The sequence below is a fragment of the Arachis stenosperma genome, chromosome 9 (genome assembly GCF_014773155.1).
Source record: "Arachis stenosperma cultivar V10309 chromosome 9, arast.V10309.gnm1.PFL2, whole genome shotgun sequence".
Lineage (NCBI taxonomy): Eukaryota > Viridiplantae > Streptophyta > Magnoliopsida > Fabales > Fabaceae > Arachis > Arachis stenosperma.
Window position 1 is genome coordinate 148995775 of NC_080385.1, and position 16172 is coordinate 149011946.

Genomic DNA, 16172 nt, shown 5'->3' on the forward strand with positions numbered 1-16172 from the left:
AAAAATTGAGTCAATCGCTAGAACTACTACTACCAGTTAAAAAAAAAATTAGAGTTATTGTTTAAGTGAATTCAAATTGGAGTTGAAACACAAATCAAATGTGGATTGATGTTTTGTTCGAAAACGAAAACTTTGACAATCAAATTTTGATTGTTGTCTTGTAAGAAAAAAGATAATCTATAATAAAGATTCAATCTTTTTTTATTGAGTCGTGCTTGTTCATTTTGATGATTTTATTACATGAATTCTATTTTATCGTACAAATCCCTACTCTACTATCTTTCTGGAGTTCATTCTCGGGAGAATTTTTATTTTATGTTATGATTTCATTGGCAATCATAAGAAGGCAATTTTCCTTTAAGATACCCATTGTGCTACTATTTTACGATTAAGAAGTAATTGCCCTTATACATATTATACAATAAATTACTATACCTATTGTATTGTTTTTTTTTATTCTTACCAATTATTACATTTATTCGATGGATACACAAACCGCGAAACCCTCTTTTTTTCTATCTCTATCCCTGTTAGCCGAAACCAACGCTTTGATTTTCTGTTGACTAACAGTTTGAATAAGTCTTGAATGAGCTCCCCGAAAGTTTGATGTAAATAAACGAATTTTTGTCTTACATTTTCAAGCTATATATCCTCGTTTAATTTTGGTCATTGAATAAATGATACTTTGATGAATAACAATTTGATTTTTTTCAGTTATTCTTTTTTCCTGTCCAGTCTATTAATAACAAAAATAGATTCTTCCAATGTATAAAGTAAGAATTTCAATGGCTTTGCTTACTATAACCTTCCTCACCACCATTTTTTGCTTTTTATTTAAAAGCGTTTAACCTATCCATATGAAAGTGTATTGAATTTGAGAAAAAATATAGTAAATAAAATAGAAATATATAAAGAAATGGTAGATTTCATCGTTTCTATGATTACTTTTTAAATGGCGAGATCCTCTTTATACACCGGAGCCCCTTCCCGGATTTCATTCATATTATTAACTTGTACAGTTCACACTCTTTGGCTCTACCCATGAAATATCCAGTAAAATAGGTCTTTCACAATGAAATCTAGCTATAAAGTAACGGTATTTAAGTATGCATATTAGCTGGGTAGTCCGTTCTTTCAAAAAGAAAAATAAAAGTATAATTTTTCTGCTATTTATTGAAAATAAACGATTTTCCCTGCTTAATAGGTAAGAATTTGCTACCCATGTAAAAATTTGTCTCATCTTAAATTGTAAATTGAGGTGGTTGAATTTCTACCAACCAAAAAGCCATAAATTTGATACACAATAAAATAATATATATAGATATCATTTTTTTATTATCCATTTCTAAATTTTATAAATTTTTTTCAGTTAAGATAGTGAAGGGAAGAGCTTCATTCACTATCTTAACTGATACATCAATACTGAAAAAATCTTTTTTTCCTTTTTTGTCTTAGTTTATGATCTGAACGAGTCACACATACACCCTAGTACAGGTTCCTCGGCGCTGAAGACATCCCCGAAGAGCGGAGAATTTTGTGACATTTTGGATTGGCTGTCTTGTGTTTCTAATAAGTTGTTTCATAGTTGGCATGGTGAGTCGTATACATACTGAGTTTGTTTAGATCAATCTTAACCCGATGTTTAAAAATCAGTTATAAACTAATTAATAGAAATTTTTTATATAAATATTATAAGTTATAAGAAATCCGATAAGATAATAAGAAGATTAGATGAATAAAAAGAAAAAGAAAATCGTGCGTTTGCGCGGAATCATTGCTGCTAATTCGCAACCGCAACAAGATCAACATTTCGTGGGCTTGAGCTTCTGCTGCTGACATAAAAGCATCCCTTTCCATGTCTTCGAATACAAGCGATACAGGTTTGCGCGTTCTTTGGACATAAACTCTTGTGATAGTTTTGCGTAGCTTTAGTAGTTCTTCTGCTTCTAGAATAAATTCTCCCATTTGTGCTTCATAAAAAGAACTAGCGGGTTGATGGATCATTACCCTAATGATATAACAAAATACTGGTTTTCTCTCTGCCGCACGATAAGCGAGAGAGAGGAAAAAGATAGAATCGAACAACCGTACAGACATCTTTTGCGGATTGCATACGGCTAGGGGTGGCAATGGGTAGAGTAGGGTAGGGTTTGGATCCAATCCTAACCCTATCCGCGGGTTGAAATTTTTATATAAACTCAACCCTACCCTACCCACGGGTTGAGAATATCTCAACCCTAACCCTACCTGCTCTTAACCCGCGGGTATCCGACCCTACCCGTGTGTTACAGAAAATATACACTATCATTATATAACTTGATGATAATTCAAAATAGAACTGATTTTTATGTAAAAAAAATATTAAATTATCAATTAATGATTTTCTTTTAGTGGTTAAGGATCTTTTGCATTTAGTGAGAGGTTTTTGGTTCAACATCCACTTAAAATATATTTTTATATAAGTATATAACATATACATATATAGAGTGCGGGTTGGTCGGGTAGGGTTGAAGCTCAACTCGCACCCTACCCTACCCGCATGAGAACTCTACCCGCACCCTACCCTACCCGCTGCGGATCGAGTTGACAACCCTACCCGATCGGGTGGGATCGGATTGGGTACCCGCGGGTAGGGTACATATTGCCACCCCTACATACGGTTTTTCTATGGAATTGATTTAGACCTTCCATCAAAGAAATAGAACATATACTAGGTCTATCAGACCCAGATCAGCATCAGTAAATGATCCAATAATCATCCTTCCTTTTTTGTTTGAAGTATTTATAAAATACTATGATGGTTCCGTTGCTTTATTATTTCGTTTGTTCTTCAGCAATCCCAAAGCGTCTTTTTTTTTTCAAATAGTTAGAATATATATTCTTGCATAACATAAATATTGTTTAAACTTTTTCGGTATAAAAACCAAAAACTAAACAGTTTGTGACACTGAAATAGGCTTCCGATAGATAATATGAAATGGTAACTACGGTTTTTTTCATACTACTCCTTCGATACAGAATCAAATAGTTTTTGAAAAAAAATTAATATCGAACTCGAAGTGCCATGCTATTATTACTTAACATTTATTTGGCGAAGGCATAGTCTTCTTTTTTTTTTAAAGGACTCATTGGCACCAAGCGTGAGGGAATGCTAGATGTTTGGTAATTTCTCCTCCTGCCAAAAAAAAGATCCCATTGAAGCAGCTAATCCCATGCATACTGTCTGTACAGCGGGTTGTACAAATTGCATAGTATCATAAATTGCTATTTTGAGTATTACCCATCCGCCCGGAGAATTTATAAACAGATACAAATCTTTGTTCTCGTCCTCCATACTAAGATATATTATAAGGCCAATAAGTTGATTCGATATTTCACTATCAACCTCTTGGCCAAAAAAAGGAGTCTTTCTCTATAAAGTCGGTTGATTAGGATAAGATTTTATCCTTTAAGAGCCGTACATGCATCTTTTGATGCATACGGTTCACAAAAAATCGCAAAAATAAATCAATGCGTAGATTTCAACCCCTTTTTTTATTACTTTATGACTCTTTTTTAGAATGGACTTTTTAGAATTTCTAACGAAGGAAAAAAGGTCTTTTTCTTACAATTTTTTTTCAATAAAGAGGACCTTCGAGCCCTTCTTTTATCCATACATATAGAATGTATTTAACTTTTTGAACTAACTCCTTATTAATGTATTGTTTTCATCGAGATCGAATCTAAATAAAATTAAATCACAATGTTATTTTTTTGTTTCTGAATGGGCTTCTTCCATTCTTTTCTTTTAGGTTTTTGTTTTACTTTGAGTAAAGATATGCCCAATTCTTATTTGCACATATAGGACAAATATTGCAATACCACATCTTTTTTCTTTTGCTACGCACCCCCTGATTCTGTATTTCTTTTTTCACATATATGACATGCTAGAAGTAGTAATCCTTGGTATATTATCCAATTGGGTTTGTCTAAACAGAGTCTGGATACTTCATTTTTCAAGCCAACCATAAATAATTTAAAATTGAGAATACTACTTTGGATACCCCCTAAAAGACTAAAAGATCGATCTAATTGAATTTCATTACACTTCACGCTCCAGATTTTTGATGATTCAATCAATATTTTTTGGAGTGAAAGAGAGAATACCTCAATCGAAAGATTTTTCATTACAAATAGAATTGGTATCTTAAGTTTTTTATGGGAGAAACTATAAAATATATTGGGGGTGGACGAATTTCTTCATATATATATATATATTATCTTTTTTATTTAGAATTAATAATTGGATGATGTATAAATTATTTTATATTAATAATACATTAAAATTAATTTTTTTTACTGTCAAATATAATTAAGTTGCATCCTTAAATACTTTTTCTCTCAAATAGTGTCTGCATCTTCAAAAAAATATATTTAATTATATATTAAATTTGTAAGATAAAGTAATTTTGTGAAACTAACTATTCAATAATAATGTTATTCAATAATAATGTTGCATTACTAATCAAACCACCAAATATTATATTAAAATTTCATAGGATAGATAGATCTAGAGTTCATCAGTAGTTTATTTGGGGGGAAAAATTACTGTGCAGACATCTTTATCAGTGCACTCCTTAACCATATATAACTCTGCATCTCTATTATCTATTAACAAAGAGTTTTCTCCCAACCATAATAACAGTCAACGAATTATTATGGCCAAATCACTTGAAGCCTTTGGAATGCGGAGCAATTGAGATTCTAAAATACGACGCAGCTCCACCGTGTGAGGGTCATCATTCTTGTTATTCAAAAAACAAATGCTGAGCTTCGTCAAAATTGAAGCAGCTCTGATGAAATAGGAGCATGCATAGAGTTGGCTGCTTGTTCCTATAAACCCATTCATTTCCACTTCCCTGAGGCTGCTTCTGAAGCAAGTTGGCACTGGCAAACTCTTCCTGTCCTTAAGATCCACAACATAAGGGGCTTCATATTCCTGCTAACACAAAAAAAAAAAATATTATTATTATTATTATTATTATTCATGTTTTACATATAATTAAGAATCTTGTTTGTTGTTAATATGTGTCCTAACATAATATTTTAAAAATATTGAAAAATAAAATTGTTTATTACAATAAATTGAAAAGATCAGAAATTAAAAAAATGTTATTATTATATTTATAAAACGTGCTTTTCAAAATACCTAAATCCTATAATTTAAATGAAAAGCATTTGACTTGAATTGACTCACGGAAAGGATATTGCAGCGGTCAAGGTCTATTGTAACTTTGGTCAATCTAGGACAACTGTTGAGAAACCAAAGGAATCCGCAAAATTCTTGGGGATGCATTTGGATTTTCATCTTCAAGTGTCTCACCCTCAAATCCCCTGGTAGCTTCACCGGTTCATCTCCCGAAGGAATCACCTTTCATTCATTAACAAATTAATAAAATCACATAAAACGTTTTGGTTACTGTATAAAATTTAATTCCGTATTAACAATATCTTATTATATGTAAAAAAAAAATTTCACCAAACCAATTATTAATATAAAATATATACTAAAATATAAAATACACATTAAAATTAAATTAAATAATATAATAACTTATTTAGTAATTTATTTTTAACGTATACGAAATATTTTTAAATAATATTAATACATCAGCAAAACAAACTAATTTTTACATTTCTTATTTAACCTCCTCTATGACTCACTTAATTATGCATTTTAATATATCTACTATATTGATATACATCTAGCATATCATTAAACATAAATACATTGATTCATTTATCTATATTAGTATATATACTTAAATATAAAGCTAGTAATCTAGTACTGAAATATAGTCTTACAGTCTACCATATCTAACTATTACTATTCCCAAAACCAAAGAAACCGTTGCAATAACAAACATATACGAAGTACCTGAAGAATCACGCTGCAAACTGTAAGAACATTGACCACAAAGAAATCTTGAAGAAAATTCTGAAGTTCGTTGCCACATTCATCGAACTCATCCATGGGGCTTAAATCAAGATCTGCCTCCTCTATGGTGCCAGCTACCACCTTCACTTCAGACAACGGCGGCTCCGAACCACAGTACTTGAAAACCTTCAAATTTGGCGCCTCAAAACCGATATAATCCATTCGAAATATGCACCTATCAATCACCAACTTTTTCAGTTCCAATTTCTCTATATCAAAGGATTCAATATCCCAACAGTTCTTCAGGCTCAAACTCTCCATCCACTCGCACGTCGATAACAGCGTCCTAATCGATTCCAATTCCAACGGAATCCTTGCAAGAGTGACATCTTTCAGTGCCACAAAATTGGCGAAATTTCCAGGCGCGAAACTGCACGAGTGCAGTTTCAAACTCTCGAGCTTCTGGTGCAGTTTCTTGTTCTCATAAAGGCTTCTCGGAAATTCAACCGCATCGTGGATATTCTCTTCAGGATGTTCGTCCTCCGACTGCGATTCCGCGAAATCGAGTTCCAAATCTTTCACGCCGTCCTCTACGGCGAAATTGACGTAGGCTCCAACGATGTCACCGCAGTTCGAAGGAGGAGAAACCCTGAGGGTGAATTTATCGTGGAGATGGTGGCATTTGTGCAATGTAATCCAGATCTTGATGAAGTTCTTGAAAGCCTTCCTTTGCGCTACTTCAACGGCTCCATAAGCTTCTACGTCCTTGCATTCGAGTTGGTTGTTCTTCACTGTGTTGGTAGATTGCCACATCTTCAACCACTTCTTGGAGAGGATACATGTTTTCGCTGCTTCTTTGAAAGGAAGCGAGGAAAGAATGTTGAGGAGAAGCGCTTCGGGTAATGAAGAAATGTTGTCGGTTTCTTCTCCTTCCATCTTTCTAGTTCTTGAAATGGTTATGGAATGATGGAACTATATATGAAGAATTATTAATTATATTTATAGGGAGGTTTTTGAATACGAAGTGGTGCAAATTAAAAGACAATGCAATGATTGGTAATTAGTAAAGAGATGATAAAACAATCTTTGAGATAAATAAGGGTCTTTTTAAATAAAAAAAAAAACCAAAATAAGTGTATAGCGTTGATAACTAATAAATAATTATAAATTAAATGTATATATGGGAGACAATTTCCTGAACTTGTAAAAAATATTTGAGAAGAATAAACAAACGTAGCCCCAAAAAATTATACAGAGGATAATATTACTTACTAATAATTTAATGAGTTAAAAATATGTGAAGCAAATATAAATATATAAATAATTATTAATTTAGTAACTAATTTTTTATATTCCTCTAGCATTTTTATTAGAAACATTCCATATTTTCTGTTATTTATATTTCTTTCTTACATTTATTGTTGGCAGTTTAATTAAAGAATAACTTTTGCGACCAACAATCAATAAATAAAAATTTTAAATGTTCTTTTATAAGTCAATAATCGGGTAGCAGGGAAGAAAAAGATTGGTAGAATTAAGAACATAGTTGATTGAATATTAGTTAAAAAATGTTAATTCCAATTTTTTGAACTAATAATATGATAATATTGATTTATTTTCAAGATATTCGAAACACACAAGACTAATAGGTTGAAAATAGTATTGATACTTATTTCAAATATTTAGTACATACAAATACGAAAAAACACTAATATTATAGACTCCTTCGTAAAGTGGATGATTCCTTTTTAGAAAGTTGGGTAGGGTCCAGACCAAAAAATAAATAAATAAATAAATAAAAGCAAAAGCCACAGAAGAGGAGAACAAGTTTACATTTGGATAACGTTTATAAGAAATTTTATTGATTTCCAAAGGAAAATAATAGGTTCAACTTGGACAACTAATAAAAGTAGTAGTAAATACCAAATTTTATTACATCAATAACATTTATAGAAGAGGAAACAGAGTAAGATAGAAAGAAAGAAAGAGAAAAAGGAACATCTCCAACAAAGAAACGGAAATGTTTGATAACTAAAAAAATTTAGTTAAAATCAGTCAAATAAATTAATAAATATTAAATAAAATAAATTTTAACTTATTTTTCACTGCTATTACTATTATCACCGCTATCACTATCATCTAGGGTTGCTCTTCTCGCCATTTCTATTGCCACCATCGCCAGAGACTTAACTTCCAAAGAAGGTGAGTTCAATTAAGTTCTTGCCATACTACTTTGGGTGATTGGGGGCAATTTATTAAGCAACAAACAATTAATTCTGGTTCTATTCTGCATCTAGGACAATTGGTAGAGAAATTAGAGAATCTATTATGAAGTCGCAAGTTTACAGGAATACCTTCATGGATAGCTCGCCACACAAAAAGCTTGGTCTTGTCTGGGGCTTTAATTAACCATATTGATCTCCATAATGTTTTCTGCTTCAAGACTTTTGAGAGAAAACCAATCGGTGGATGGAAGAAGCCAAAAGCAACTCGGTATCCAGAATTAACAAAGTAAGCACCATCTTTTTCTTTGCACCAAATTCATTTGTCTATTCCTAGATTCCTTCTGGTATTAAGAATGTTTTAAGCCACTAGAGGTGGAACTTGGGGATTGATTAGTTGAACACTCCATTGATGCTGTAGAAGCTAAGAAATCCACCGACGTAAGAATTCGATTTTTGGTAAATAATTTTTTTTGGTAATTTTTAAATTTATTTGGTACTTTTAGAATCACGGCCCAACAAAAAATATCCAGACAGATACAGATTTTTTTAAAAAATAAAAATTAAATGCTAATAAGCCGTAGCTCATACGGCATTTCGCCCCTTCCTCATCACAAAGGTCTCGGGTTCGAGTCCTATCAAGTACAACCGAGAAGAAAAAATTGATAAGTATATAAGAAATGTGTGGGTGTGTATTGTGTACCTAAGATTGGGGGTTGTCCAATCTATTAGAGTACTTAGAATTGGAAGTTGTCCAATTCACCAACAAAAAAAAAAAAAATAAAAAATAAATAAATAAATTATAAGGTCAAATTTGACTTTATAAAAATAATTAATTCTTCTAAGTCAATTTTGATTAGTCCATATTAAATATTAGTTTATTGTTGACTTATTTTTTTCAATAAAAAGTTTTTGAGTCAAAAAAATTTTAGAGACGGTTTTGTATTCATAAAAAAAAACTCTAATAATAAAAAATTTTCTACTCAGGTAATTATGTCACAAGATTTATATTAGTCATCTATTCATGATTTACTTTTTTAAGAATAAATTTTAGTTATTAATTATTTTATCGCACAGTAAAAATTACCTAAATTGAATTTTTGACTATTATTCTGCAAACGACTCGTAGAGACCCCAAATCCTCTTACTTGCCACCTAAGTAACTTGCCTCTCCTTCTCAGCCTCTCACCTCTCTCTACTGTGTTTTTAATTACGAGTAACTAATCGCGATTAACTGCGGATAAACACGTCATTATGAGGTTGACTGTATTTCCTCGAAATCATGTCCCTTCTCTCTTATTCTCAGTTCATTCTGTTCTGATTTTCCAACACCCATTTATCATATTAATTAGGTTAGACTTCATCATTTAATTTAAGACAATCATTAAGCAAAAAATAATCACATTTTTACCACAAAAAGAGAGAAAAAAATTTTAAGTTAGAGAAAAAAATTGACACCTTGGATCCATAGGTGTTTTAACTCATCCACCAATGACTACAAAAAAACATTCATTTTAGTCTTCAGATTGCTGGGATCAGGTATGATGCAACTTAGGAACATGTACGGATCTTTTATTCACATTTTGGGATTCATGTTATACGGTGTCATGACTATAGGCCAATAAGAGTACGCGTTAACGAAATTGAAATTCGGTGTGAATCCATCTGAGTACAAAGCTAGTCTAACATTTTTCGACTTGCTCACAAATGTAGAATGGACCCAATCAAAATACTTTCAGGCTTCTCCATTTGATGGGTGCGTTATGATTCCATTATCTCTCTTGTTGTTACTATAACAGGTCATGTAAGGAGTCGAACTCATCGATACATACAATCATTTCAAAATAGGGATCAAGGGCAAGTAGTGCTTTCATTTCATTAGAATTCTCTTTAACTAGTGTTTACTAATCTGTTCTCTCTCAACTTGGAATATCGGTGATTTATAGAATTTACATTCTGTTAGGTCTGCATCCCCTTGAAATACAGCATACACCCATTCAAACAACAATCAATTTTCAAAGAATTTATATCTAGTTTCAAAACTAGCTTCTTTGCTTTGTTGTGATTTCGGGGGATGTCATAGATCCCGACAAGTACCAGATCGTTGCAAAAGGTGACCCACTTATCAAAAGACTCTTGCGTATGATTTCACTCCGACTTAATAGTCACCATTCTAACACAGGCAGACAACTCCGAATAAACGCTTCCTTCAAACAACAGTCTCACAATAGATTCTAACAAATGATAAAATATTTTTTTCTTTGAGTTAGGCTCTTTTTTCAGCCTCTTCCTGCTCCGTAACACCTATTGCATCATATACTATCTTGTTGTATTTCTCCTGGTTACCCTCCCAAGTGATGTCTTCCATGTTTAGTTCTCTTTTCACTCAAATCCTTGTTAATCGACAGTCGGACCTATTGAAATTCAAGTCATACCTGTTAATTTTCTGTTCGTCCACTTCTCCGTGCTCTGTCCACATCTAAAACCTATCCTTGAATCCGTTACGGTAAATGTGAAGTGTTGTATCTGCAGATCCTAACTACTTAGTCAGCCAACACTTTTCACATTGACACATCGCTATCCCTTCATATCTAAACGGTTTTATACTGAACACATGCCCAACAAACGCGTCAACCCCTTCAAAGAATTCAGGTTTTAATCCCCCTCCACCGATATCTCTATCATACATCGATAGACGATGATTTAGAATCATTTTGAATCACACAGCCTAGAATTTGACGAACAAGACAAAATTGTTAAAGTTTTTACAACTTTAGGTAGAGCATACTCTTAATTAGAATCTTCTACAAACCAAACAAGTTTTAAAACAAATCACACGAAATTTCAGCAGAACTTTTCCTTAGTTCAGAGATATGCATCAAACAAATATAACAATTTTCACAAAAGAAACAACTGCAAGCACATATTAGAACAAACACAAATTCAATAACATATCAAATCCTAATAGTTCTAGTGCGCAACCCCTTAACTCCACAATTTTCTAACAAAGAAGGGTTTCAAAAAGGTACCTCTATTCGACCTTCTCCCACTTTCGTCCTAAAACACTATCCTAGGAAAAGTAAGTCGAATATAAAACTTAAACAAATAATCATAGTTAGAAATAAAAAACCTACCTGAAACACGAATGCACAAAATACGGAAGAAGCAAAATCCAATTAATCTCAAAGAAATAGCACCGTCCTAATAAGAAAGAAAACTTATTAAACTCACAAAGTGAAACTAACTAATTCAGCAAATTACACAAAGTCGAACACTGTTAATCTCACCCTAATTAACCTATATTAACTTAGTTATAATTTCTATTTACGTTAAATTAACATAAAAAAATCCTAATCACAAACTGCATTACCCTATTTTAATTAATAGTTTGATAATAAAGTAGAATAACAAAATTCCTATACTCACAAAAAAAAAATCCAAAAAAACTAAAAACCACAGACCAAACCCTAACCACAAACTCCATTACCATAATTTAATCAACAATTTAAAAAAATACCAAACAAAATCCTAAAGTCACAAAAAAGTCTGAAAAATAATAAAAAAAACTATACCAAATCTTAATAAAATTATTTAACAAAAAACGCTAAACTCACATAAAAATCTTAATAAAATTAAAAAACTATGCTAAACTTATCTTTGATGTTGGTTGCAAGATGCTGAAGCAATGGTGGTGCTAATAGTGACGGTGACACCAATGGCAGTGGCCACCAAGAACAGCGGCAGCATTCCCAACCTCCCTAGTGGTGAGCGACGACAACGTCCAGCGACGGTGGCACCAAAGGCTCCGGCAGGTGATGGTAACGAGAGAGAGTTGGTTCACGATTCGAATTTATGGAGAATTGGATAACTCCGACGGTAACACTTTGCGAGTGAGAAAAACACAGTGTTGTACTAATTAGAGTTACCATCCAATTATTACTTGCGTGACATTCTGGTTGTAAGGGTGTTACATTGAGGGCATTCGATCACACCCAGCTTAATTCCCAAGTACCCAGAAGCAGAGTCCATGACCCAAATTAGATCTATTAGCTTAAGCAAGGTTTTCTATAAAATTATTTCCAAAGTTCTTGTTCACAGAATGCACACTACAAGAAAAACGCTGAGAATCATTGGCTTTACCGTCGAATTTAGCGTCGACGATTACCGGAGAATTAAGCGGCGAGTTTTGCGTCGAATGTAAGGTAGCTTAGATTTTTTGAAAATGTTTATTGTCGGATTTTACATTCTAACGCTAAATCCGACGGTGATTAATGACGCAAAATATGATTTTGTTGGCGCCACAGTTACGGCAAATTTACCGTCGAATTTTGCCGACGATAAATCAATTTAATAAAATGTTGTGTTTCACCAACTTACCATTGGATTAAGCCGACGGTAAATCCAACAGTAAACTGGTTTAAAATTCAAATGTGAATCCTTCTTCCCTCACTTTTCCGAGTTCACTCTCTCTCTCTCCCTCTCTTTCTCTCTCTGTCTCTCTCTCTCTCTTCACCAAACTACCTCTAGCATCCCTTTCCGCTTGCATCGGCTACCATCAACAGCATCCAAAAACAGCGTGAACTCGGTTGGTGCTCCTTGCGTCACGTTAGTCGCTCTATCGCTGCCGCCACTGTTCCCTTTTTGTCGCCGGAGCTGCCTCCTTCCTCCCTCTAGGTAGGTTGTCCTCCTTCTTCTCCCTATGCAAAATGAAAACATAAACCCATCGTGTATGCTTCTCACCAGAAGCTCTATTTTGTTAAGCCTTTGTTTGTATTATTGTTGCACGTCTCTGTTATTTCTTCTCGTCAAAAACTCTATTCGCTGGCTGTTGCTGCCAGTTATGTTACTGACGCTCCTGCTTACTGTTCATATTATTGTTTTAGTTCTTGATAAGTGTCTATTTTGCCCTTCGTCCACAGTTTTCCCAAAGGTATGATCTTGTTGCTTTTGGTGAATTGTTTTTGTTTGAGATTTATGAATATGGCAACAATTTTATATTTTGTCGATATTATGAGAATTAAAAGAAAAAAGAATTGGTTTCATAAATCTAAAATTGTTTTCGTCTATGGCTTGGATAAAATAACACTGTCTGTTGATTTATAACATCACACTTTTAAATTGGATGGTTTCCTTTTTTATGTATCCCTTTTTGAATTTATTAGGCAATCCAACATTTGTGTTTTAAATTTGAAGGTGAGAATTTAACTTTGTTAAAAGAATAGCTACTTAAAAATAATGTTTAATTAGGCAATGCTTACTCCCTGACATTTGTTTCTTTCCTTTCAAAAGAAGGAAGAATTGATGGTATCTTTGTCGATGATATACAGGTAAGTATTACTTATATTGCAAATATGTAATGCTGATTCACCCTTGTAGCTATCAATTTGCCATTGCCTTTCTAATTCAAAGAATCTGTAGATCAATTTTAATGTTATCAGAACTATTTCTAGTCAATTTTATACTTTGGAGTTCCTGCATAATTTACCACTCATTTATATTATACTCAAGGTTTAAGATTGAATATTATATTAAATGTACTTTCTGAAATTGCATGCTTACAAAATCCATTTTCATTCTTTTTTGTTAGATTGTTTTTTAGATAAAGAAGTTACAATACAAGAAAATATTGAATTATTATAATAAGCTAAAGTGATCAATTATGTGCATATATCATAAACATAATGCATTTATCCATTTGGCCATGCTCAATGATTTTCAAATATTGTTTATTTTATAATTTGTTGAGATTAGAACTAAACTATTTGCTTTCTCTTTTTCTTCAAATTCGAACTATGAAGAATTTTTATGACATGCTTTCAGATGTCAGGTTCCATTTTTGAGAGATTGTTTTCTTTTGTCGTCTTGTCCATATTATGATTGGAATGTTGAATTTCCTATATAAAAATTCTCTTGCTCCCAATGACTTTAGTATTAGTTCCTTTTAAACATTTATAGGGTGAGATACTACAAATTTAGATAAATCAATAGGATCTACATATAATTTCTATTTGCTCATAGTAATGTTATGTATTTGCATCATAAATTGCTGTAATGATTATGGGATTGTTGAAAATGAAAGTCTTATTGGATATGAATTGGTGTTTGATTTGACTATTATATTAACTTAATTTATTATAATCTATGATTGATGTTGTGGATGATAAATTACTTAATTGTTAGTATTTTTAAAAATAAATTTTAGTTTATCGATGGATTTACGGGCCGTCGATAGTTATTAATTTAATTATTTGTAAATAAGATATTACCGATGGATTTATTGAGGAATTTACGGCAAAGTTTATACCGTTAGATTTATTCCGCCATTAAATCCAATGATAATAGATTACCGATAGATTTTTTTCAATAAATTTGCCGATAAATCCGATAGTATCCAATGACTTTCTTATAATGGAGAGTGATGTAAATGACATTATAGTCATGTCCTTTTGTAATCTTCCCATTTTGGGTCATAAAATTACTGAACTTTCTAAAAACAATGGTGTAATGCATATATTTTAGGTGGGAATCTGAATTTATATGAAATCTTGAATCATGATTTATTTTTATTATTGTGCAAGGCAAAATCGTCACTAATGGTATTGTTATTGCTGGATTCATAATGAAGATAGAAAATGTTACCATAACAGACGTTGAGTTCTGGGCTGTCTACAATGGCCTCCAATTGGTGATTGATTTGGAAATTGATAGGATGAAAGTCAAGTCTGACTCCGCGTGCGTTGTCCAGCTCCTTCCATGGTAGCTCGGCCTTAATCCATGTAATAAAAAACCTTCAATAAAAAAATGGTTAATTGTGTCATCTACCATGTGTTTCAAGAGGCGAATTTTACTGCAGATATTTTGGCTAAATATGCTCGGAGTCGGTGGAAATACACCCCTTCAACCCCTTCCCTTTTTCTTGCCCCTTTCTTGAATGCTGATGGTAAAGGAGTGGTTTTCTTTAGGATTTGGATTAGCTAGTTTTGTGTTTTTGTTGGACCTTTAGGCCTTCCCTTCATTAAAAAAAAAATTACGATTCAAATTGAGAAAGAAATTAAGGATGCACAACTCAGATTGTACAAAAAATTATTATTCACGACTTTTTACTTAGACATATTTTCCTTTATTAGAAAAAACCACAAAATTCGGTGAAGGAAAGGTTACTTGCCATTACAAGAAAATAGAATATTTGTAACAAAAATTTGTAACAAATTTAAAATTGTTACAAAAAATTATCTTTTTGTAACAAAAATTAGTAATTATTACATAATAATAATATTTTGTAACAACAATATAATTTGTTACAAAACGTTTTGATATTTTGTAACGACTTAATTTTTTTTGTTACAAATTATAGTAGTTTTTGTAACGAATCAGTGTTTTGTTGCAAAATTTTAAAATATTTTGTAACAAAAGATGAAGTTGTTGCAAAAGTTTAAAATATTTTGTAACAAAATATCCATGTGTTTCAAAAATTTCAATTATTTTGTAATAAAAAATTAATTTGTCAAATATTCAATATTATTTGTAACAAGTTATTTGTTTGTCAGAAAATACAAGAATTTTTTTAACTAAAAAAATTATTTTAAAATGTTAAAATCTTTAAGATAATTTTATTTTATTTTAAAAATTTTATTTTTTAAAATATTATTTGTGTTAATTAATTATTTTTTATAAAAAAATTAAAGATTAAATGATTTATTTTTAAAAATGATATATATTATTTTATATTTTTTTTATAAAATTAATATATAATTTTACTAATAATTAAGTTTTAAATGTTGATTAAAAATTAATTTTTTAAAATAAAAAATTAATTATTAAACATAAATAAAATAATTAAAATTTAAAAATAAAAACAAATATAAAAGATAAAAATCCTAATTCTATCCCTCACCTTTGTTTTTCAATCTGCTGTTTATCGTTCTCGTCCATTTAAATAAAATTTTGAAAAACTCCCTTAAGAATAAAATATAGAGCTCTGGTTTTTTCTATTTCTACTAGTTTTAAATCCACCATAACCCAACTGTAACATC

The 16172-nt window shown here is 31.6% G+C and overlaps 1 protein-coding gene and 1 pseudogene across 1 annotated transcript; both read right to left on the minus strand.

The window, feature by feature from the left end:
* Positions 1-1612: 1612 nt before the first annotated feature.
* Positions 1613-3420, minus strand: LOC130951139 (ATP-dependent Clp protease proteolytic subunit-like; annotated as a pseudogene).
* A 1086-nt stretch (positions 3421-4506) lies between these two features.
* On the minus strand, positions 4507-15053 carry LOC130951195 (putative F-box/LRR-repeat protein At5g54820). Its single transcript, XM_057879831.1, has 5 exons — positions 14779-15053; positions 8272-8563; positions 5918-6889; positions 5237-5410; positions 4507-4978 (listed from the first exon to the last, which is right to left on the minus strand). Exons 2-5 carry the CDS (start codon positions 8275-8277, stop codon positions 4685-4687), a joined length of 1446 nt encoding a protein of 481 aa, XP_057735814.1. The 5' UTR covers positions 8278-8563; positions 14779-15053; the 3' UTR covers positions 4507-4684.
* Between the last annotated feature and the right edge of the window lie 1119 nt (positions 15054-16172).

Excerpts from the sequence above, each read along its gene's own strand:
- LOC130951195 (XM_057879831.1), bottom strand. Across the intron at positions 5,411-5,917 it reads TTTGCAGCGTGATTCTTCAG|GTGATTCCTTCGGGAGATGA; the intron begins GTACTTCGTATA and ends AATGAATGAAAG. Across the intron at positions 4,979-5,236 it reads ACCGCTGCAATATCCTTTCC|GAATATGAAGCCCCTTATGT; the intron begins GTGAGTCAATTC and ends TTGTGTTAGCAG.